Here is a 25,328-nt window from a genome sequence, read left to right on the forward strand (position 1 = left end):
GCAATTTCGGGGGCCCCTTCCATAAAAAAAAGTTGTAATACTATAGAATACTATATTCTTGTAGGGGCCCCTGTGGGGCCCGCGGCCTAGGGCAAATTGCCCCTCCCCCCCCCCCGGCAGCCCTGTTTGGGATGACCAGCATAACTCTTTTGTGGCTTTATCACTGGTGAGTAGTGCAGCCAGACCAAATTCATGCTGAGAAAACCACTATACTTCACCCGTAGCATCAAGAATTCCCTCCCTATCTTTCTTTTCTGTTAGCTATTTTTAGAAAAGAATTTTTGCGTGGCCATTTGTTCCCAGTGGGAGCTCGAGGGCTGGATTAAAACGGCTGGCAGGCCGAATGCAGCCCACCAGGCCGTAGTTTGCCCACACTTGCTTCATGCTGTCATCAAAATGCTTTGTTTTCCAGTATTGGTAACTATTTTTGACTGTAATTATTTTTTTACAGCTGTTCTTTACAAGGGACTGAGGCGGAGACAGATATTATCTCTATTGTTTTTAGTATTATTACTGCTTATTCAGGCCAACTCCCTTTTTGGCACTTTTTTCATTATTTTTTAGTTCCCTTTTTGTGATCCAGTTTACTTTTGTTAAGATTTTCCTGGGCTTAAATCACTTTCATTATGGCAGCAGGTGGTTTTGGTAGAGACCCAGTTTAAGAAAAATCAAGTGAGAGCCATTGACACTCTTCTTGGTGTGTTTTTCCCCCCTATAGTTCTGAGTTTAATATAGAAATCCTTTATATCTTCCCTGTTACCTTTGTCTCTTTTCCTTATTCTCCACCTCTGGCAATTTCAAGATGAGTCTAATTTCTTAGGCAGCCTGGGAGTTTTATAGTGTCTAGCTATGTTTATACAGTCCCCAGTACCAGAGCAGCTGAGCATCTTACAGTCTTTTAATATGCTTATCCTCATATCAACCATGTGAGGTAGGAATTATCCCTGTTGTAAAGATGAGGAACTGAGGCACAGAGAAGCTAAGGAACTTGCCCAAGGTCACACAAGAAGTCTGTGTCACAGTAGTGACTGAAATCTTCCAAGTGCTAGGTTAGTGCTCTAACCACTGGTCTGTTCTTCCTCTCTAGTATGAATCTCCGATATAGGGACCTCTTTAAAGATAACAGGGCAGCTTTTTTTGATCCATTTTGACCATATCTTGAAGACACATAACAATATCTCCATGAAAATAGCTGAGGGCCAAATTCTAATTCCCTTTATATTAGGCAGTATCTTATTCCACAAGCAGACACATTGACTTCAGTGGGACTGTTCATGGAGTAAGGCTGCCTTGAATCTCACCAAGGCTTTCAAAATCTGGCCCTAAAAATATGTTACAGGATTATTTTTAATAAAGGCATTGGCTGATTTTTTTCTGAAGTTTAAAGAACCTTTTAAATACTAATATTTCTTTCCTTTCCAGTGTCCAGTTTGCCAGAAGCTCTGGCCCATGTTTCGTTCTTTGCAAAAGAGGCATTATATCATCCATAGATCAACCCAAATCTACAGAGAGCCTTATTGCGTGTTGCAGAAAAAACAGCTGTTCCTCTTTAAAAGTACAGCATGTCAAGAACGTCTCTGCCAATGCATCAGATTGGAAGTGTGAAAGGACAGGACACTTCCTGGATCCTGCAACATACACATGACATAGGTTGAGAAATATTAATCTCCACTTCAGAGTTATGAGGATTTCTATGGGGAATAAATGTTTGCTTCTCTCTCCATAACATTTCTGTAACCTCAGCTTGGCTGCCTAGTCCAACGTTTGACACATGCAATAAAACAGCCTGCCCTGTCTGGGTGAACATCCTTGAGACGAAAGCTCCTCCAAGGTGCCTATTTAACTGCTACGTTACGTTTGAAGGAGGATAACCAGTTCCTATATAGGGCTACCAACATGCCCCAAACTTTAGCTGCTGCTGTGTCCTGAATGTTTCCAAAGGGAGTTTTTGCACTGTCTATCTCCTCTGTCTGGGTCTTTAGTAGAACAATTATTCTTCCAGAGCCTGATATTTTGTCACCATCAGTACTTGGCTTCCCAACAGACTTGCACTATACGTACCAAAAATGCTACCACATGTTATACTAATTCTTTGGCAAAGTCTGTTAATATTTGGCAGAATACTTGCTCGTCCCAGCACAATTTATTGTCAACATTTCACTAGATTCAGCAACATTTAACAGAAAAGAGTTTGGCAGCCCAAGCATAAATTTCCCAGACGACTCAACCCTGGATGTGCCCAAACTCAGGGAAAAGGTAGTCGTTTTTTGTGTGTGTTGGCTGACTGGTGGTGAATGTGGAAAAATTCTAGTGAAGACAAGGAAGTTTGTAGTTCTCACGTGGTAGCAAATCGAAGTAAACCCTACTGGGGAGCCGAGGGAGCTACAGACGATGTAGGAGGAGCTAACTAAGGAACTACAGTCAACATAAACATGAAAACACACAAAACAGAAAGTTGTAGGGGGATTTTTTGTTTTGCAACAACTCCGCCATTTCTGTGCCACAGCTCTGCTGAGGAAATACAGCCCTGTAAACTGGAGAACTTGGCGAAACACAAAAGAAAATACAATTTCTCTATATAATCAGACTATTGTCTTGACAAGAGGTAATTAAACTGGGAAGAATTAAGGAGTGAAATCTGCCCATTAACACTTTCAAAGCTTCTTGTATATCTGATACTCAATAATTTATCTGGCAGTATTCAAAAAGGAGTGTATACATTATAACTAGTGATCAATACCAGCTGCCTATGTTGGGAAGATTCACTGGCTTCATCAAAAGATGCACTGGGTCATATTCTAGCTTGGCAGATGTCCAGTAGACATTCACTGTTTTGTATGATCGCCTGTCGGTCAGCTGCACAAGTTTACCATGAGAAAATGTCAGACTTTTGCTCTGTTAAAGTCTGACAAGAATTAGCCAATTTCCTGTATTTTCAAAATTTGTTCTGGCACTAAAATTACTGCTGTATTATACAAGCTAGCGTTTGAGGGTTTGTTTTTTTTTGTTTGAATGTAATAGCAAGAAATAAAAAATAAAGATTTATATGTTTGTTGTTCTCTAATAAAAAATAAATGAGATGCTGATATGATTCAGATTTTATTTTTAATTCTTTAATACTGGACATTGAAATTGTTCAAAACACATCTTAATACCTTTAATATAACTAACATTTCCTATCTTATTAAGAGCTACAGTGGGAAGGTTACCTGTCTTTAGAAAGTATCCTGTACAGAACAATGTTAAAGTATGAAATGCGTCAAGTAGTTGAATACAGTAATATAATTTATACTGGTGTGTGCAGCTAGATTACATGAAGGATAGAGTGTGCTCATGTGTATGTACAAGTATGTATGTGCCTCTGTGCATGTGTTTTGTGTACATATATACACAATATCTTTAATATAGCTGCCTATAGTTTAATATATATATATAAAACCAGCCTTGCATAATTCTACTTGGAATGAGGTCTTTTGGTTTTGGGTTTCTTTGGAAAGGCAAATAATTTTCTTTTTTCATTGTCACCAAGCATCATGGTAAAGTGTGGTCAAAGAGATTTTGTGCCTGAGCTGTTAAAATGTTATGGAAAACGTAGCTGAGATCAGTACCCATATATGGTAATCATTGGGGCCATTATAATTGGTGGCCCTGCCTATTAGAATCCAGATAGCTTGGGATTGGGTCCTACAACCTATAGAGCAGAAGTGAGAGAAAAAGACTTCAAAAGGTTGATGCAGGCCACCCAGAATTCAGATACGTATCTAAACCTTCTGAGGTCTTCCTCCTGCTCTTATTCATGTACTGTCCTACATCCCAACCGCATCTTCCTCCTGAAGCCCAGCTCTTCATTTATGATGGCCTCTAACGTGGCCCTACCTTTAATGGAATCCATCAGGATGCTCCTATTTTCTCAGTACTGTTGTGGATGGCTACTCTAGGTCTTGTGTGCTCTGTGGCTTGCCTGAGCCACAGGCACTGCAACATGCATTTCTCTGACTGCAAGGAAAGCCCCAAACTCACAAGATAGCAATTGATCCAGGAGAGAATCCATGACCCACAGAGGTGCTGAAGTGACTTATAGGGGAGGAAGGAGGTCTATTACACACAGGGGTAAACATCCCAATTGTCTTGCATCTAAAATATTTTGAGCAGAAGTTCCCTGTCGTTCTTATTTTATCTGAGCTGCTTTACCCATTCTTGCTTATAAATGTCATGGGTTCTTGCCATGAAACCACAGAAAGGGTCAAATCCTGATCTGGCTGTTACAGGGATGCTAAGCAAAGCATGCTTTGCTCCAAGAATCCTGTGGGCCCCCCAGGGCAGAATTCCTGGAGGATGCACTACTGGGTATTTTGTACAGCAGCTCTGCAAGAAGCAGCCTCCTGGCTACCTTGTGCTGCCACCCATTCATCTACTCTAGATATTCATAGTGCACCTATTATCATGGGATCTGGCCAGGGATCAAGGGCCAGGAACCATTGCTGCTGTTGTCTCATTATTATACAGATTAAATAGCTTTCAGCTTTTATTTTAAAATGTGTTCAGAGAGTAATTGCAGGAGGCAAATATCATATAATCATTGTGCTATCTTTTCTTCCTCCTTCAATAGATACATTCTCAGGGCTGGATATGGATGTGACAGCAACTCCAGAGGCATATGTGATCTATGACGAAGGTACTGGTTGATTAGCCAAGTCCTTTGCAAGTGCTGTGTGGTCTTTCCCCCCCCCTCTCCCTTCAACATTGCACTGTAACGAATAAATCTGTATCATGTTGGGTGGGAACTTAGGCAGGCTATCACCAGGATCATGAGCTGGAGCCATGCCCCTTGGCTTCAAAGCAGCCCTGTGGTGGCTGTGAAGAACAGAGGCTTCCAAGGGGATTTAAAGTGGAAGTAACTCTCAGCCAGAGCAGTGCAAAGGAAACTTAGGCCCAGTATTCTCAAATCATTGAAGCATTTTCAGCAAATGCGACAATGGGTGTGTCTGCACGGCAGTGAAAGGTGTGATTGCAGCACATGCAGACATATGCAAGCTAACTTTTATCTAGCTAGCTCAAATAACAATAGGAGTGGAGCTGCAGCAGGATGCCTAGTAGCACAGGCTGGGAACATGGGTAGCCTCTGCTGCCTTGGCTTCACTGTTGTTATTCGAGCTGCAGTCACACCTCTGATTGCAATGTAGACATACGGAATGTTTGAACAAAGGTGATCTCCAAAATAGAGTGTCACAAGTGGTCCGGTTGAGAACTGATTGTCTGTTACCCCATTAATGTGCTTGGATGGATTATATCAGTGGTTCTCAAATTTTTGTGCTGGTGATCCCTTTCACACAGCAAGCCTCTGAGTATGACCCCCCTTATAAATTAAAAACACTTTTTTATATTTAACACTATTATAAATGCTGGAGGCAAAGCGGGGTTCGGGGTGGAGGTGACAGCTCGCGACCCCCCCCCCAAGTAATAACCTCGTGACCCCCTAAGGGGTCCCGACCCCCAGTTTGAGAACCCCTGAATTACATTAATGTACATCAGTGGGGGATCAGGAGTAGTGGATCTCCATGCCATCCTGCCCCTTTGCCCCTGCCCTACCCCACACCCAACTTCCCCTTACATCAGTGATGGAGCTGGCTTAGTGGGTAGCAATGCTGCCTCCTCCAGCATCCTACCAATGGAGATTCCCCTTTGACTTTGTGCCACATAATATTGCATGTAAGCAGCATAACGTCAATTTAACAGACTGAAGAAAGTGGCCCAGAAAGAGCTTGAATTGCTGTTATTTTAGAATCTGCCTGCTTATGACTCAACTCATGACCAAAAAAGGCATTTTTCAAAATGACACTTACAAGGGCAGGATTGAAGCAGTGTCCTTTAGCTTTTCTGTTACAGAATCCAGCCCTAACCAAAAATCAGCAACGTTGCTGAATTAATCTAAAATAGAAAATAAAGCTGCCCTGCATGCACTAGGAAGTTGCAGTACTGCTACAGATTTTCCTGCTCTCTACAGCATTGCAAATATGTCCTGCATTCGTCCTTTTTATACCTATTCCTATTTAGAATATAAGTGTGCACACAGTGAATGAGATCAAATACACCTTGAAAGATTAATCTGCAGAACCCACAAGGAATTCAGACTAAGATGCATAAAAAGAGGAAAAAAATGAGGCAGAGAGAGAGAGAGAGAGATTTTTATAGAGCTATCCCAGTGCATTGTTCAGGCCTTTTGATTTAATAAATCTAAAACTTCAGCTGAAGAGGAAATATCCACTGCCAATATTTAAATGATCAGTATTCTCAAGGGACATCCTATTCTAGATAGCTAGAAATGCCTTTGTCTTCTGCTGCTCTGCCCCTTATGACAGATTTCAGAGTAGCAGCCGTGTTAGTCTGTATCCGCAAAAAGAACAGGAGTACTTGTGGCACCTTAGAGACTAACAAATTTATTCGAGCATAAGCTTTCGTGGGCTACAGCCCACTTCTTCGGATGCCCCTTATAATTCTCATATTTTTGCTTACCCTCCCCATGCATTAACCCATCTAAGTACAGACTTTAGTTAAACCCAAAGCTTTTTAGTAGTAACTTTGCGGCAGTATTTATAGCTGTACGCTAATAAAATTGTACTTGGTGAATGCAACCCAGGGATTTTAAACCATACCAGAAAAACATTTGAGAGACCCAGGGAAAGGAGAGTGAAACATTTGAGAGAAATACTTACTAGGAACTGAGCACAAATGTCTTTGGTGAATGTTTGTTCTCATAGGTTGACCAAGACATGTAGGATAAAATCCCCCCGGGGCAGAAAGGCCAGCATGAGGCCTAGCCACCACCTCAATCCCATGTAATTAGGGTTTAAGTGGGACTTCCAGGGTAAACAGGCCTTTTTCTGGCCCTCTGCACAGGGGTGACTTTCACCCACCGAGCACAGAGAAACTATACCATGAGAAACTGATAGATTCATCTGGTCAGATCTTCCACTGTGTCAGGGCTGTTTCATTTCATTCCAGTGGTGCAAGCTACACTAAAGCTCCCGTCCCAGCCGCAGAAGGATCCCCCCTGTGTAGGGAGGCTCCTCAAGCGGTGGAGAGCTCCTGTAGTGATTTTCATGCCACCTCCTTCCTGCAGTTGGCATAGTGGGGAATGGCTGGGGGAAATGGCACAGGGCCAGATTCTGTTGCTGTCAGTGTCCCCTGGCAGTCATTGGCAGTCAGTCTAAGCCTTTGGGTAGCTCTAACCTTCACCAGGTTACCAGACCAGTGGGAAGCCGTTCCAGGATTGTAAAATGGATGGTGCAAAGGTAGCTTACAACCTCCCCTCCTCCCCCCCTGCCCCCGCCCTCTGCAGCTGAGGATCTGGCCTCAGTTTCTGAGCTGGCTTACCCTCAGGTTTGCAGGGAATGAGCGTCAGCTCAGAATCTTGCCATACAAATGTGTTCGTTTATCATGGTAAATTTTACCTGATGAGTTTGCATGAGGGGTAAGTCAGCAATGAATTCAACTGGTGATCTTCTGGGTTTCCTTATTCCCGGCTCTTCACCCCTAGAAGACAGCAGGATGACTATAGACCTCATGACTTTTAGAGCAAAAGGGAAAAAAAATCCACTTCCTTGACCTAGACTTCCCATAATAACACCACCAAAAAAGTACAAAAATAACCAATTCCAGTGGCTGCTCACTGGAGGGGATGGCAACAGAGACAGAGAGAGATATTAATGTATATGATTTATAATTTGGGGGCATTCTGATAGCATGGCAAAGACAGTTATATAAGAACCATGATGAATATACTAGATCAAACCTTTCTGAAAAGCAAGCACAGTTCTCCTGTGAATAAGACCCTTGATGTCAAATAAGTGCAGTGAGTCAGCCTTCTCTTTGAATTTCTGTCAGTTTGGATTTCAAATTAAAGTTTTTTGTTTTCCTATCTATTTGATTTTTTATTTTCTGATGTCCTCTTACTCCTCTCTTGCAAAAGTATTATTTTCCCCATGAACTGGTGCATATGTTTATTGTAACTGACACGTATGTATATCTCCTGTTGCATGTCCCACTCTGTTTAATATCATTAGGTGTTCCATTAAAGTCAGTGGCAGTTTTGCTGTTAACTTTAATGGGAGCGGATTGAGTTCTGTGGACGACTTGTATATATTATCAATATATGCATATTTTTTAAAATGCATGTTAATTGCTTGAGAGAACAGACTCGCTTCTTCCCTCTTAGTTCCTTTTAAATCAAACTTAAATCCCTTCTTCCACTATTATTTTTATAGTTAGTAAAGTGAATTGAAGAAAATGGAAGCTTTCCACATCCTTATTTTGGTGCAAAGACTGTCTTTGTTTTGTTTAGTTTTCTGTAAGCCCTGGGAAGAAGAGCAAAGCAAGCTCTCCTCTGACTTAAAAATCAATAAGGAGTGTGTGAATCCTGTGATGTGAAGTCTGCTGGTGAATGTTGCTTTAGTTTTCTCATCATAGTTTGTAATGAGGGAAACTACAAGTTCCCTTTCAAGTTTAAGCCAGTTTAACATGGAACAAGCTAATGTTGTCAACTCTTCTTTGTGTCTTCTGAAGACTATGAGTTTTTTGAGAGCACTTTGCCTCCAACCACTACCATGATCACTACTACTACTGCTGCTACTACTACTACAGAAGCAGTGCCTGAGACAGACTATCCAGAGATCAGTGTTGCCGGCTCCGATCCTGTGTCAGAATTTGACGTAGCTGGGAAGAAACGATTTACTGGTGAGCTCAGTACTTGTTATATTTTTGCTAAATAATAAGATAAATAGTTCATGTTCTAGCTGCATCGTCCCATCTGGTGGGAAGACTGCACAAATCTGGCTAACAAGTCACAACTCTTCTTGATACTGTACAGTGCTTTGAGAGATTATCACAAGATAAAGACAAGTAGCAGTACTTGGAGGTGTATCTTGATCTCAGACACAAATTAAGCCAGTTTAGTTAAACCAGAGCAAACCCCTTGTAGACACTCTATTTCAGTTGAAGAGGGCTGTACTTCAGTATAGCTTAAATCTGTTTCCAACTGATTTAACCAAAATAAGGCCAGGTCTACATTAAAAAGTTAAGTCACCCCAGCTATGTCGCTCAGGGGTGTGAAAAATCCACACCCCTGAGTGACATAGTTAAGTTAACCTAAGCCCTGGGATAGACAGTGCTAGGTTGTGGGAAGAATTCTTCTTTTGACCTAGCTACCACCTCTCGAGGAGGAGGATTAACAACAGTGAGGGGAGAACCCCTCCTGTCACTGTAGTGATTGTCTACACTGCAGCAATGCAGCTGTGCTGCTGTAATGGTTTAAGTGTAGACATACCCTAAGAGTGTCTACTCTGGGATTTGCTCCACTTAAGCTAAATCAGTTTAAATTCAAAGCTTTAGTAAAACTCGTGCAGCTCTCCTTGTAGACAAGCCATCCGATGGGAAACCAGGGCACCGTTCTCTTCTGTTACACCAGTGGAACCCCATTGAGATCAGTGGCATTGTACACTGATGTATCTCAGAGGAGAATTTGTCTTGCCGGGATATTTCATTCGGAATGTGTAGTGTGGGAGAATAAGTAAATGGAACAAAGTCTTAAATTGAAACCCTTTTGATAACTAAGAGTGCTAATATGTTTTACATGATCATAAATATCTTGCTTTATTTTGTAATTGTAGAAAGAAACAATAAGAGATGGAGCTGAGCCAAAAAGTTTGGATCTGCATGCACAGGCCAGATGCTCAGCTGGTGTAAATCAGCAGAGCTTCAATGACTTCACTGTAACTATTGTTATTTATAACAGCTGAGGATGCAGTTCTGAGACCTCATCGAAGTCTTGGGGGTACAGTGCCAGGGAGTTTCAAGGGCCAGAGAGCACTGCATTCCAGCAATCCTCCTTTGATATGGTAGCTCCTACGGGACTGATAAAGGTCGGCAGAATTTGCACCGAGGGTCAGTTCAGCTGCAGGACTGGGAAAGCAGGAAATGTGGCTTAGAGCCACCTTTGCTTCATGCCATCTTCCCAACATACCCACCAGCTGTGTGGAGTTCTGCTCTGGAGCAGCTGAGGATTGAGCTCTTGTTTACCATGGTTTGGGGAGTAAAATACTTTTCACATAAACCAAAACTTTTTCAAATGAGTCTTCAACTCCTCCCTGTCAAAACCTGACAGTATGTTCCCATTCTTTCAGCGATCATGCGTCTCAGTCTGTTTAGATTAGAAAGCCTTGTGATGGCTAAAATGAAGTAGATTACAAGCTCTGGGCAGACTCCCTGTGAGGCGGGAAATCCAATAAGATAAACTAAGAACATTTTTTTATGAACACTTCAGGACACTAGGGGGGAAAATATTATCCTCCCAGGGAACTGTATTATTGTAACTAAATAAACATTTCCAAAGGCGAGCATTAGAACTCAAACTGTTTCTTTAAATGTTAAAATGACTGTGGACATTGTGCCTCTGGCTCCATGCCCCCTATAGCCTTCAGGTGTGACACCGCAGGTGAGCCCTTCCTTAGTTTCCCTTGATCTGGATATAGATAAGTCCAAAACACACCTTCTGTGCATGAAAGAACACCCGCTTCAGAGAATTTCCTTTATTAACAACAAAGATTAGCATAAGCATAAGCAAGACCTCATTCAGGTGCCCCCCAGGAAATCTGCAGTTTCACAGTGAGTTCAATTAACTTCTTGCTCCTTAGCCACGGGGCACTCTAGACCAAGCCCATCCTCTGGTGCCAGGGCTTCTAAGGCCAGGTCTACACCCAGCCGCTAGTTCGGCGGCTGGGAATCAAAGTTCTGGGTTCGATTTATCGCGTCTGGTCTGGACGCGATAAATCGATCCCGGAAGCGCTCGCCGTCGACTGCGGTACTCCAGCTCGGCGAGAGGAGTACCGCGGAGTCGACGGGGAGCCTGCCTGCCGCGTGTGGACCGCGTCTGAACCGCGGTAAGTTCGAACTAAGGTATGTCGACTTCAGCTACGTTATTCACGTAGCTGAAGTTGCGTACCTTAGTTCGAATTTGGGGGGTAGTGTAGACCAGGCCTCTGTTGCGGCTCCTCCCTTCCCTTGGAGAGCAGTCTCTGATTCCTTTTTTCAGGATGGCTCTGTTCTCTTCACCTCGAGAACAGTCTCTGATTCCTTCTCTCAGCTTACTCTGGTAGCCTTCACCCAAGGAGCTATCTCTGTCTCTCTGGAGTCCTTCTAGTTCCTTCTCCTAGGCTACACTTGTTCCTTCCCTGGGAAGGCTGACCCTCCCTTCAGAGCCACCTTCCTCCTGGGAGTCCTCTCCCTGGTTCTCTGAACTCAGGCAGCCCTGTGGTAAGGTTGCAGGTGCTCTTCTACTAATTGACCATTAAATAGCCACCTGGGGGCAACCGGTTAATCGCAGGTGTGTCTTCAGAAGGCTGCCATGGGCAGGCTAGGCCCCAATTCCCCTTAACGGTTCAATTGCCCCATGACAATGACCTTTAATGCAATAGAATTACCATTTAGACATTTTGTGAATGAAGTACAGTTCTTGTCACGATAAAGCATAAGTGTAAAAGTTACCAGTTACTAAACCAATACCTGTACATTTCCATAGTCCAAGAAAGTTGGGAATTAGGGGTTGATTTTAATATTAGCAACCAGTTCTCAGTATTAAATAACCATAGTGGGAGAGAACCATTCTACATTGGTTTCACTGCTAAATATCAGTAATTTGTTTCCATGATCTTTAGCACCTCTCCCTAATGAACATAGAGACAAGTAACTCCTTACGCTAGTACGAAGGTGTCCAGTTTCCAAAGCAAGGGCTCTGCCATGAGCTAAAAGGACCAAAACTCTGTTACTTAAACTACATTCATTAGATAGGGGGACCAGACATCCCGTTTTGGTTGGGACAGTCCCCTTTTTAAGCCCTGTCCTGGACATCCCAACTTTTTTGGCAAAACTGGGCATTTGTTCCATTTACTTTTACCAGCTGATCATCAGTTGGCAAGAGCAATGGGACAAATCGCCCAGTTTTCAAACTGGGGGGTGCGGAGGAACATTTACGGGGGGGGGTGCCCGGTGACACCAGGCAGCTTGGGCCAGTCCTGTGCTGTGTCCCATTTTTGCTTTAGGGAAATATGGTCACCCTATCACTAGAAGAACAATAACCTGTATTTTACTTTCTGTATTCCTTAGGCAAAACTTCAGTGGGGTTCTCAGGACAAGAATCTGGTTGCGGGTATGTAAGAGAAGGAAGAGGATAAAGAGAGGGCATCCATGCAGGAGACAACTAGAATGGGGCAGACTGCAACTCCAGGGCCAGCTCCTCAGCTGGTGTAAATTGGTGTAGTCCCATTGAAGTCAATGGGGCTATGCTGATTTATACCAGTTGAGGATCTGCCCCTCAAAATGCAAGGGGGAGGTAGGGGCAGCTTTAGCAGGGGTTCCAGGGTTCAGTTGCACTGACAGAAATCATGAAACTGAGGGTGCAAAGACACGCTCCTGGGGGAGAAGCTACATTCACTCCTTTGCACAAGAAACTGTCTGTGGCTCCCTAGCCTGGGTCCGGCATCATAGCAATGCTGCTCCCGGCCACATCACTGCACGATGTTGTCAGAGTTGCACACTGCTACAGAAGCCCGAAAGGCAAAATCTGCCAGAGGGAGCACTGAGGGGGTAATACCCCTGTGTGTCCCTGTCTCTAGGCAGCAAGGAGATGGGTGCATGGCGCTGGACTCATGGTGGGGCCTTGCCTTGCTCTGAGCAGTCAGATCCAGATGCTGAGCCACTGCCCCCCAGGTGGGGTCTCTCTTGCTGCTATGAGTGCACACATTGAATCAGAAGGCTACATCTGCCACCGGGGGAAAGGGACTATCTAGGGCAGCCAGAGGAGCTCCAAACCCAAAGTGGGCAGGTTGTGACATGGGAAGGACCCTGCCTCTACACTGTGGGCCCTTCTACCACACATCTACGCGCACACACACAAAACTTTGGCCCCCAAAGCCAGGTCCTAAGCCTTAATTTTAGAGCAACAACATTGAGTTAATCAAGAGCTGCCCTCCTGATCCTTTATAACATAGACTGAAATGCACCAGACATGGTTATTCCCCATCTATTGAAATCCTTAGAGTAACGTAATTCCCACTGAATATTTGTCATGCTTACAGTTTCCATGGTGCTCTATTTATATGAAGAGTAGTAGCACTCCAAGAAGTTTCCAGACAGTTTACAGATTTGAAAGCGTCAGTGAAATGGTAGGAAAATATACAAGATGTACAAGCTGGAAGGTCAGGAAATGAATGCCTAATTTATTTTATTTTTAAAAAAATATAGCCATTTCTGCGAGTGCCCCCTGTTTTGGCCGGCTGTGAGGAATATAAAAAGAAAATTAACCTTGTGTTTTTTCTACAGGAAATTGTCCTTAGCTGTAGTAATCTGCCTGTCTGTACAGACTTAAATAAATGCTGCTTATCACTGTCTCTTCCAGCTCCTTATGTGAGTTATCTCAATAAAGATCCTGCAGCCCCCTGCTCCTTGACAGAGGCATTGGAGCACTTCCAAGTGGAAAGCCTGGATGAAATCATACCCTATAATCTAAAAGAGGGAGAGCTGCGTCCCCGGACAGTCCCTTACAATATCACAGTGGTGGCAGTGGAAGGCTGTCACTCCTTTGTCATTGTGGACTGGGCCAAACCCCGACAAGGAGACCTGATAACAGGTATGGTAACAGAACTTTCCAGCCCTGGCTGTCACCCTGGGGATTTTGTTGTCTTGGTTGGGGTTCAGGAAATCTATGCAGAAGCCAAATGGGAAGGTTTTTACCTTAATCTGAGCTAATTATTATTGATAACTTTTCAACAATGTTAACTCTCCGTTACCATACTGCTCCCTCAGAAGGAGGTATTAATTGCCTTCTAGTCAGTGAGAAAGAGCTTCTATGTCATCTGTCAACACTGTACTGATGCCACTGATAAGCATATATTAGTCCTGGTCTTTTAAAGGACTTCACCTTGCCTCTGTTTTTGTACCTGCGGTTTTGAAGTGAAAATATTTGTGGGTTTATTTTGTAGCACATAACCTCTAACACTCAGATTGGCAGAAGCACTCAAGGAGTTAGAAAGTTTCAGACCAATAAAATTGCCCTCCCCCGCAATATGGGAAGCCACATTTCAAAATCAGTCTCTTTATTTTCTAGCACCGCTCTCTTCTAAATCTCTGAAATCAATAATCATTCTCTCAAGAAGATTAAATGGGTGGTGGGGGCAAGAGGGGGGAAGGAAGGATGGAAAGTTATGGAAAATACAGAACAGTTTTTCATGTGGTTTGCAGATACTGCATGCCACAATAGCAATATTAATGATCCAGGCCAGAATAAAACTGTTTCTGTATACAAAGAAATATTGTGGAGCTTAGTAGCTGAGTGAAAAGAGAAATTTAAGCTTTTTATATAAATAAAAACAGTTACACTGAAATGGAGCTGGTTAACTCCTGTGGAACACATAACCCAAACTATGTTGACTTTATTATAATTAAAGTTTGTTCAAATGCCAATCTGACATACTGCGGTTGGCGGTTAAACAAATACATTAAACTGGATCTTTTCCACTGTCTTTAGAGCACATTATAGCAAAAAAAAAAATGTAAATTGAAATACAAATCTCAAACCTTGCTAAAAAAATCAGTGAGATATGTAAATAACAAAAGTATTTGAGATGATGCAAAACCCAACTTGACAGCAGGTCAGATGATTTGGAGTCAGAAACTGACTGTGCTGTTGTATTGGTTTTCACATTGTTGCTGTTGTTGCTGAATCTTGACCAACTCTTTTGCTGGCAGCCCCTCTGCAGAGGGGCCAAGAAGTGAATGGTCACGAAAACTATGCTAGCCTTAAATCACTGATACGCAGTGGTGGGGGAAGGCAGGGAAGCTTCCACTGCCAGTGCTGTGCCTGGTCAGTGGATAAATAAAGGATTTCATTTTTCAGTGTTATCTGAACACTGTTCACTTAAAAAATCACCCACAATGTCACTAATTATGTTAATTTCAGAGCAATATGTCACATAAGTAATGTTTGACCATGTCCGATACATCTTTTTGCCTTCCCCATGTTTCATGAAACACTTGCATCTTGTCACCTTTTTTCTGAGATGACCTGCTGTCTTCCTTTTCACTCTTCTCACAGCCATGCTTCGTATTGTTCATTTCTGTAATATAGCTTGTCATAATGTCTTGGTCTGGCACTCTGAGATTGTTAAAGGCACACTTCAAAGGACTTTTCAATAATCAAGCTTATGCTCCTTTTCCCCTCTTTCTGATGAATAAAGAGGGCTTGAACAATTTTTCTGGCTTTTGCCCATGAATTTTTGCTGCATATTTTTTAACCAACCTCTTTCATTTGGGATAGAATGAAAAACACATTTTTCTTTATGCCTAAGGAAATTTACTCAAGGGGCGGGGGGAGAAATTCTAGATGTTCAAAATCTTTGTTCATGGCCCCAAAGTTACTAGTCATATTTTTAAATTTGTTACCAAATTAACAAGTCCACACAGGCTCTCGCTTTCCCTTTTATTTCTCCTTCAGCTGGGAATTGACTGAGCTAGTTTAGTAGAGGATTGATTTTTCCCCCTCTCACCCCAGCTTGATCAAAATTTCAAGAGAACCCACAGGTGTGCTGGCTTGAAGCCAGAGAGAAAACTATGTAATACTGATGCAGAACAGAATGTAACAGTGTTCAAGGTTGATTAATGTAGTTTGAGTCAATGGAAAGAGAAAGTGGATCCGTGTCACTTTTAAACTGAAAATGTCACTGTCAGAAATGGATATGCTGAGTGCTTCTCAGACACTTTGCATGTGTTGGTAGCCTGGAACTTGAGTGAGAGGTTGACTGGTACAGTACCTATGAATTGCAGATTGACTTTAAGGGATGTTGCTTCTCAATATGTGTACAGCATGATATCTACGTATAGTATACTCCCATTTATCTGAAACCCTATTAGCTGAACCCCTTCCTTGCCGCTCGTGTATTTCATGCTGGGAGACAAAGAAGGGATTTAGATAATGTGGAGGTTAGCATGATAGAGCAGAGACTATGAGGAGGAGGAGGATGGTGTCAGCCTGCAGCAGTGCAAGGAGCCCTCTTCAGTCCTGCTGTCACTGGAGTGAGTGAGCAGGGCAGAGCAGAGACCCCCAACCAGGGCTGCAAGGAAGAGGAGGACGAGCCCTCAGCTGCAGGGGAGGCCACCCAGCTGATGAATGCCTGAATGGCCTCTGCCCTCTTGTTTATCCAAAGTCTGTGTCCCCTATGCTGTTCAGATAATCAGGAATATACTGTATTGGCTAATGGGAATGTTCGGAAATGTGAGTGACTTTAGGCTGGGATTTTCACAGGTGCCCAGGGAGTTAGGTGTCTGATTCCCATTGAAATTCAATGTGAGTTGAGGCCCTTACTCCCAGAGGCTTCTTTGAAAATGGCAGCCTTGAAGAGGACATCATGGACCTGATTGTATTGCTCCACTTTTACACAGTGTAACTCCATTGATTTCAAGAGAGTCACACCAGCATGAAACTGGAGTCATGCCAAGGAGAATCAGGCCCAGCAGCTGACAGAGTTGAATTATTCAATTTCTGCTGTTTTTCTTAGAAGTTTTTTTTTTCTGTTTAAAAGCCTGACACATATTAAATACCAACGCAGGATCTTTACCAATGTTGGAAACTGTTCTTTTTCAAATATAGGGCAAAATCTTACTGTCTGATCTGCACTCTGGATCTCTATGGCTTATATTTGCACTTGATCCTCATGCAAAACTCATTGACCTCAATGGGATTTGCATGCAGTGTTCTAATGCAGAATGTTCAGTCTGCCCAGTGCAGAGCGGAGGTTAGGATTTGCTCCAGAATGAGCCTGAACCATATAACAGTATTACCTTGTAGAGTGAGTAATAGGTGTGCTCTTGCTCCCATTAAAGTTAATGGGAGTTTTACCATTGACATCAGGGGAAATAATAGTGGGGAAACAGGCTGGTCTCCCTCTGTATAAAATGTTTTCACTGGAGTAATTACCAGCAAGATGCTGGAGTTATACCAAAACTGAGTTTGAGACCTCAGGGCAAACGTGCTACATCCACTGAAGTTAGTGGAGCTATACAAATTTACACCAGCTTAGGATCTTCCTCCTCATTTTAAAATGCAACACATTTTAAAGTAAAATAGTGGAGGAAGAAGTTTCAGCCTCACCTACATTATTTTATACTAGTCAATTTGGGTCACAATTGAAGTGTTATTTAAACACAATGGTCCAGTTCATCCCTGGTTTAACTCCACTGACTTCAATGTAGTTACACCAAAGACGAAAGTGGCCTAGTGCAAGCTCTGGCTCTGAAAAGAAACAACCAATTTCCTTGGAAAAGTCAACAACTGTATAATTTCAAATAGCACTTTTAATGAATGCAGATAATAGAGGGACTGAGAGAATAAAGGGTAGGTTTTGTATAAAGCAACGCCTTGGAAAGCCCTGATGTCTTTGCTCTTTGACACTTAGAATTTGTCAAAGTAGCTAAGCCTCAAGGTATCATTGATTGAAACGTAGAACCCTCATTGGCTGATCTGTTTTTCTCTCTTCCATTTGCAGGTTACTTGGTTTACAGTGCATCTTATGATGACTTTATAAGAAACAAGTGGTCAACCAGGACTGCAGGGGCTACTCATTTACCTATTGAGAACCTGAAGCCAAATACAAGGTAACAATTTGGTCTATTCTTTTTGAATACTGTTGTTAATTTTAAATAATTTCCCCTAGTTGTTAGTCATTTTGGTGGTCTTAGTAGAATTGCGCAAATCTGCCACCAAATCTAGACCAAACAGAACTAATCAAATCAAATTTTAGAAATCATGCATCTACTTATAAGTACACCTCTACCTCGATATAACGCTGTCCTCGGGAGCCAAAAAATCTTACTGCGTTATAGGTGAAACCGCGTTATATCGAACTTGCTTTGATCCGCCAGAGTGCGCAGCCCTGCTCCCCCCGGAGCGCTGCTTTACCGGGTTATATCCGAATTCGTGTTATATCGGGTCGCGTTATATCGGGGTAGAGGTGTACATAAGACATCACATTGTCCTTGGGTGGATGAGCAATACATATTAACTATACTGATATGTTCATCTATATCAGCATAAAAAGACTTGGCCCAGAAATGAACGTGCAAGCTATATACATAATCCAAGCAGCCTGTTCAGGAAAAAAAAAAAGAAAGACAGGAGCCTTGCTTGCATCATGCTACGCATTGGCTCTATCAGACAAATGGGCGAAGTGAATTACAAAGTCCAGGGTACATATGCAAGCTTCAGAACATACATGTGAAATATGGTAGGGTTGTGGGTGAGTGTATATTGCCGCCTTATTCACTCCTGGCTGCAGTTCAAGGGTTTGCGATAATCTATAAAGCTCTATGAGAGGGATTTTCAAAAATGCCTAAGGGTGCTAGGCGCCCAACTTCCACTGACGCTCACTGGGAGTTGAACATCCAACTCCCTTGGGAAGTTTTGAAAATCTCACCCTACATGACTGGGATTTTGTTACCTGAAAGACCATCTCTCTGTTTGAGGTGCTTGAGCTCATAGGCCCTAGGTTTAGCCACCTGGGGGCTTGTGGCAGGGTGTTCAACTCTAGAATTCACTTTCCCTGTCTGTTCACAGTACAAGGCCCATATGTTTTCTCTAAGGAGTGATTTTTCTTGAGATGAAATGGTGCAACAGTAGCGGCACCAGACTTAAGGTTGTGTTACAGAGTTCACTTTAACAGGAACATTAAACCTCTATTTTGTAAAGATCTCACTGAAATGGCAAAAACCAAAGCCTAGCCTGTAAACATGGAGCACTATTTGAACATTTCATGGTGGTTTGAAAAAAAATGAATTGATACAGAGAAAATAATAAGTGTTCAGAATTATCTACATTGACAGTTTTCCTGTGGCTAGTCTCACTTACTTTGTATCCCTGAAGCACCCTGGGACTTGTCCTTTGGCCACATTGTTGCTCTCTGTGTGCTGATTTCTAGAGTATCAGTTAGGCCCGCTCTACACTTAAAAATTAGGTGGACCTAGGTACATTTCTAAGTGCTGTTTAAAATTTCATGCCCTGAATGCCATGGTTGGGTCAACCACACCCCAGGGTTAGCTGCAGCTAGGTTGACAGAAGAATTCTTCCACTGACCTAGCTACCACTTCTCAGAGAGGTGGATCAATTGCATCCAATGGAAAAAAACCTCTTCTGTTGATATAGAAAGTGTCTACAATGCTACAGCAACATAGCTGCAGTGTGCCATTGTAGCGCTTGTAGCGTAGACAGAGCCTTATACATCAGTAGTGTTGGTCTATAATGCATTTTATAACATTGTAGCCATAATGGAAAATATGTGTTCCCAGGCAATCCCACTGAATTTGGTGACAAATCTGTAACGGCACAAATATCATTACTCTCTCCAGGGCTGAGCAGACAGGGGATGGGGAGAGAAAGAAATAGAATGACTCTCTCATCAATGCCCTTGTCGTCCAAGGAAAAGTTTTCTGAGCTGTGAAAGAGGAGGCCAGGCATTCAATTCTCACCTCTTCTAACTGATGTTTTAATTCACTGCCTTTATTAATGACTAAGACCATGAACCCCAACCTAGGAGATGGTTAATGAAGAGCTGTTGAACACTCTCCATCCCCATCCATTATTTGAAATAAGTTATCAGACTTAATTATGAGTTTATGTGAGGTCACTGGAGGTCTCTAACCCAACAGCTCCAGATTGTAGTGACTGCATCACACTGCCTTTTAGAGTGATGAAACCAGTTTTGATTATCCCATTTTTAACCACTATAAACCACACTCCTCTCCCAGCACTAGGAATAGATCGCAGGATTTCTGATCACTGGTATTCTACTGCTGATTAGGAAATAGTGTGTAACGCCCTTGGGAAAGTGTGTGTCAAGTCCTACTCCGGCTACTGCTCTACTAAAGGGCTAACAGTTATTCCTCTAGCTAAACTAGGAAGTGTCTAAACTAGTAATCTAAAGTTCATGGGATTCACACCCTGCTCGTGATCTATTTTGGAGGCATGGTATGGTTGTATGTGATTCATGCAGCAAGAAGACCTCTTTAAAACAGATTTTATACTACGATCATCTGTAAATTGAATCACCAGAATACACATTTCAGTCCTTTGTCGCACACTTTACTTGAGTTACCCCCACTAGTCAGTGTCCATTATGCAACCCCCATAGAGCCTCATCCATAGAGGATGTAAATCTGTGACAGTTCGCAATTTGCGAGCCTGCCGCTTTAGCACAAGCAGGAAAGAGTGATTCTTTTAGTTCTTGAGGACAATGGTTCAATCCCTGGTGTTGGTCACAATGGTGGTGGTTATACAGGTAGGTGCCTTAGTTTGGCATCTTTGTAGGTTAAGAGGTACGCTTCATACGGGAAAGGATGGGAGTCCCAGAGGAAAGGGGAGTGCAATAGGCAGGCTTGCTGTTGTAACACTGATATGCACACCCCACTTCTGCAGCTGCTCCTGGCTGTATCCAATTGCCAGAAGTCCATGAATGTTCTGGGAAGTGAGTGATGACGCACTCCTTCATGGAAGTTCCCTCCGGCTGCCAGGTTATGTCATCACTGCTCAACGTGGAGTGCTGCTCTTGGTGTACTTACTGTCAGTAACTTTTAAACAAAGCTAAACTGTTGTAGACATAAAGAACATCTCAGCCTCCCACGCTCTTCAGAGGGGTCAGCGTCGTCAGGAGCTGCTTCACTAGCAGTTTCTCCCTCTGATTCCCAGGCCGGTGCAGCTCTCTGGGGAGTTATCCACTGAAGTATCCCAAACCTGTATAAAAAAACTAGGAAATCAGCAAACAAAAACTTCACTTGGCAGCAATTAAGGTTGCAGAAGCACACACCATCCACCCAAACCCTTAAAAGAATAAAAGTCAGACATTAATGGGAAAGACTCGTGCATTCCTTTCCACCTTCGTATTGCCTGCAATGTTGTCAATGACCCACACTGTAAGGTTTTCACTTCCATCTCCCAACAGGCACCAAAAAGCACTATGTACCCCATCTTCATAAACCTGAGCGCTAATGCAAAACATTAGTAGTGACTTCCGCAGTTATAAGGCATCATAACTTCCCACATGAACGGCATGTGTGACAGCCAGATGTGCCGATCTGTTGAGAGAATAGATATAAAAAGTCTGTGAGGTGACTGTAAGGTTTTAGAGGGAGGTGAGGCACACATTATGTCAGTGGATTTCACAGCTGTTTGCTAGACAGAAGTGGAATGTTGAGACTAAGGAATCCTGGGTTCTAGTTCAAGGTTCTGAGGGACGTGTACTCTAGTGGTTACAGACCCTTCTGCCCCGACCCCTGTCAACCTAGACCCCTTCTGCTTCTAGCTCCTCAAGCCTGTCCTTTTCCCACTACCATCTTCCCTCAGTTCCCAGTCTTCAGTCTCCCCACCCTCAGCTCCACATTCTAGTCCCCTCCCAGTTATAGACTCATAGACTTTAAGGTCAGAAGGGACCAATATGGTCATCTAGTCTGACCTCCCGCATGATGCAGGCCACAAAAGCTGACCCACCCACAACAGAATCTTCCAGCCTGCGACCCCTGCCCTATGCTGCGGAGGAAGGCGAAAAACCTCCAGGGCCTCTGCCAATCTACCCTGGAGGAAAATTCCTTCCCGACCCCAAATATGGCGATCAGCAGAACCCCGAGCATACAGGCAAGATTCTACAGCCGGACCCTCATTTTACCCGCGATGGCACGTTAATGCCTAATTGACTAAAATCACGTTATCCCATCAAACCATTCCCTCCATAAACTTATCAAGCCTAATCTTGAAGCCAGAAAGGTCTTTCACCCCCACCGTTTCCCTCGGAAGGCTGTTCCAAAATTTCACCCCTCTGACGGTTAGAAACCTTCTTCTAATTTCAAGCTTAAACTTCCCCACGGCCAGTTTATATCCATTCGTTCTCGTGTCCACATTACTACTGAGTTCTTTGTCCCAGTCCCCCTCTTCCCACTTGGCTCCACATCCCAGACCTAGTGCTCCAACTTCCTCTGGCTCCTCATTTCATTATGCCCTTACCCTGGCCCCTTTGTCCCGGTCTCCCCACACTCTACCCTCCAGGCCTAGCTCCTCACCCCTCTACATTCAAGTCAAGCTGCTTCCTTCTCCTCCTCCTCCTCCTCCTCCACACCGCCTGGGCACCAGCAGGGTGAACCCTGAAAGCACCGGAGAGACCATTTTCCTGCTCTCAGTTCCAGTGCCCAGCATCAGAGTGGCTCCTGGCTGTCAAGAGCAGCCATTGCAAGGAGAATTTTGCTGAGATGCTGAAGCTCTGAGTTGGAGCATGCTCTGTACAGATGGAATCTTCAGTGAAGTTAGCTTCCACATTCTTACACGTTGTTATTGAGCAAGTGTGAACTAAGATGTTCAGAAGCTCACCCCGTGGCCAAATTTGGACAGTTTTTCACAAGAACAATAAAAGTCACATCCTAGACACCAGGGCAAATTCAAGTGCCTGTTCCAATGGCTGGAGGTTCTAGAGATTCTCAGTGAAACAGATCTATGAATATTTAACCTAAGCAAAGCAGTGTATATTTCCATAACGCTATTCTGAGACATGGCCTCCATTATGCACTTTGCCGAGGAACTTTGTTTTAACAGATGCATCTAGCGCCTGTAGGCGTGGCAAAGGGATCCTTTTCTATAAAAAAAAATTGTCTGCCTCAGCCAATATCATTTACATACTCCAAATTCACAAACTGAATTGACTACATATTTTTTGTCTTAAAAATATCTCCATAACCACTGCGTGAGAAGTACCTATTTGAGAAAACATGAACTGGAGGAAGAAATTAGACTGGAACCTATGTGTTCACAATAGTGTGTGCATTTTATGAGAAATCTCTGATTAAGTAATATATACTGTACACCAATGTTGATATCAGTGCTCAGCATTCCATATGAGAGGCTGTCACGTTATGCAAACTAGGGCATATACAGCATATGAATCCGGGATCAGCTTCAGACCAAGATTTAAAGCTGTTGTCACACCCTGGGTAGCATGGTTGGGAGAACCTCAAACAGCTCAAAATTCTACAGTATCTTAGAAATTTTCAACTTGTTCTAATGTTTTACAAAACAAAAAAACCCAAAATATAACCAGCTTTTCTAATGAAGGGCCTGATTCAGGGTCCATTGAGGTCAACAGGAGCCTCTCCAATAGCAAAACTCCCATCATCTTCAGTGGGAGCAGGATCAGGCTCCCTGTGACATGAATGAATAAATCTTAAAACTATCTCGGAGGCACAGCCCACCTGTCTTGACTGCTCCTCTTCCCTCCGACTGCCCATCAGCCTTTCACAAAAGATGCTGGGACAAGTCGGTTTTTAGCAGAGTGCTCTCCACTCAACCCCCTTTCTGCACTAAAGCACTTTTCTCTGCCTCTGTGACGTCTTGCTCAGTGCACCTAGAACTGTGAGTTGTGTTACCGCTCTGCCACAGCAAGAGTGAGCTTTGCCGCAACTAACTATGTGTCAGCTCCCCGACACACCAGCTTGTCTGCTTTGCCAGCAAACTCTTCAGGACTCTGCCAGTGGAAACCTTGCCTTGCAGGTAATGATCAGTGAACCCCAACTCCTGAGTTCCCCAGAGGTGTCCTTCTCAGTGTTCAGTCCCTCTTACTGGACACTCACAGAAGTTATTAAGTTTGTTTCATCCAAAGACACAGAGCACACAGCAACCTGTTAGCTTAGCTGAAGACTGTCACTTATTTCAATATAACAGCAGTGAGATGATTTTGTAATAAAACAAGAAATGAGTTTAAGTGCTTTCAAGTGAGAGTGAAAGAGATATGAAAGGGTACAAACAAAACTCACTTTCTAGTGACTGCAACTTAACTTTAGTAAGTTACAGTCTTTGTCTGAGCAGGTTTCTCACCTACAGGCAGTTCCCAGAGACTTCAGTCCCCTGGGTTGAAGGATCAAACTTTCTCAGATTTCAAGTGCTCTGTCCTCTTGGGTCCCTTGAGTGATGGATGCCAAAATGGCTTTATTTCTGCTTATTTTCCCCAAGTTCCATTGTCTCTGTTTCTAGAGCCAGTGAGGCTTCCGGGGGGTATAGCTTCCATCCCCCATGGCATGATCATTAAGTAGATGTCTCCCATTTGCTAGTTTGATGGCTTTGTTTACCTTGTATGTAAATGTACTTCCATTGTTTCTGGCCTCGCCTTGCTCAATTTACATTGGAGACAGGCAAGCTGGCGAAACAACATTCCTTTGTCTAGGACAGACTGGGCTTATCACTGCATGCCAAACACCTTTTCAGATCATAAATATCTCACACAACAATGTTAATGATCAGCATGTTACCAGTTCGCATATGACACCTTACATGACACCTTTTAGATACAGGTTATGACAACCGTGAGTTGGAGCAACGTCAGACCTGATGTGAGTTATGATATGCCTCTGCCAGTTGGCATTGAGGGGCTCCCAGGGTCACAGCCTCCAGGTCCTCCTTGTTCCTCTTTTTCCTCAAGGCCCATCTTTCTGATCCCAGGTCCTCTGCTACTAATTCCAGCCCTTATTCATACTTGGTCTTTCGTAGGAGGATCTCAAAGCACTTTACAAGCATAAATTAAGCCTCAGCACCTATGAGGCAGTTAAATATTATCCTCATTTTATGGATGGGTAAACCTAGGCACAGAGGTTTAGATTCACAAAGAATCTAATTTTTAGGGGCCTAGAGAATCACTGGGATTCACAAAGCCTGAGTTCGGCAGCTAGGCTCCCAATCCCCGTACAATGAATGGGGGGAGAGAGACGCCTCAGAATGGGATTCACAGAAGCCAGCACACTACGAGGCTCCTTGCCTAAACTAGCCAATGGGAGTTGCCAAGCCAAGGGTGTGTGCTAAGCCCTTCCTCTCTCAGAGATAGGGTGGCAGCTCCCTCTGCTTGGGATTCTCAGAAACAAATGCTCCCTTGGGAACTGGCACCCACACTGTAGGCAGGGTGGGAGGAAGGGGAGGAGATGAAGAAAACTTGCCTCGTAGCTTTTAGCCCAGTGGTTAGGGTACTCACCTGGGAGATGTGAGAACTCTCCCCCCCCCACCCAGGCTATGGGGTATTCTGATGGGGGGCTCCCTCAGACTCTCTTGCTGAAGCTGTGGCTAACTAATTAAAAAAGTCATTGGAGCAGGGGGACTGTATCCCCCACATTAGTGCACTGTTCACCAGGCTGCAGAGTCAGTCCCTTGCTTGCTCTCTCTCTGGCCCACTGTTGAAGCTGTTGCATTCTGGATAAATAGTGAAAGAATCCCA

The 25,328-nt window shown here is 43.4% G+C and overlaps 1 protein-coding gene across 1 annotated transcript in view; it reads left to right on the forward strand.

The window, feature by feature from the left end:
• The window catches only part of FNDC1 (fibronectin type III domain containing 1), a 148,345-nt gene that overhangs the window by 95,886 nt on the left and 27,131 nt on the right, over nt 1–25,328 (forward strand). Inside the window, 4 exon segments of the mRNA XM_065401446.1 lie at nt 4,610–4,675; nt 8,563–8,733; nt 13,448–13,678; nt 17,589–17,697. Of these exon segments, the coding sequence (XP_065257518.1) occupies nt 4,610–4,675; nt 8,563–8,733; nt 13,448–13,678; nt 17,589–17,697 (577 nt within the window).

The sequence above is a fragment of the Emys orbicularis genome, chromosome 3 (assembly GCF_028017835.1).
Source record: "Emys orbicularis isolate rEmyOrb1 chromosome 3, rEmyOrb1.hap1, whole genome shotgun sequence".
NCBI lineage: Eukaryota > Metazoa > Chordata > Testudines > Emydidae > Emys > Emys orbicularis.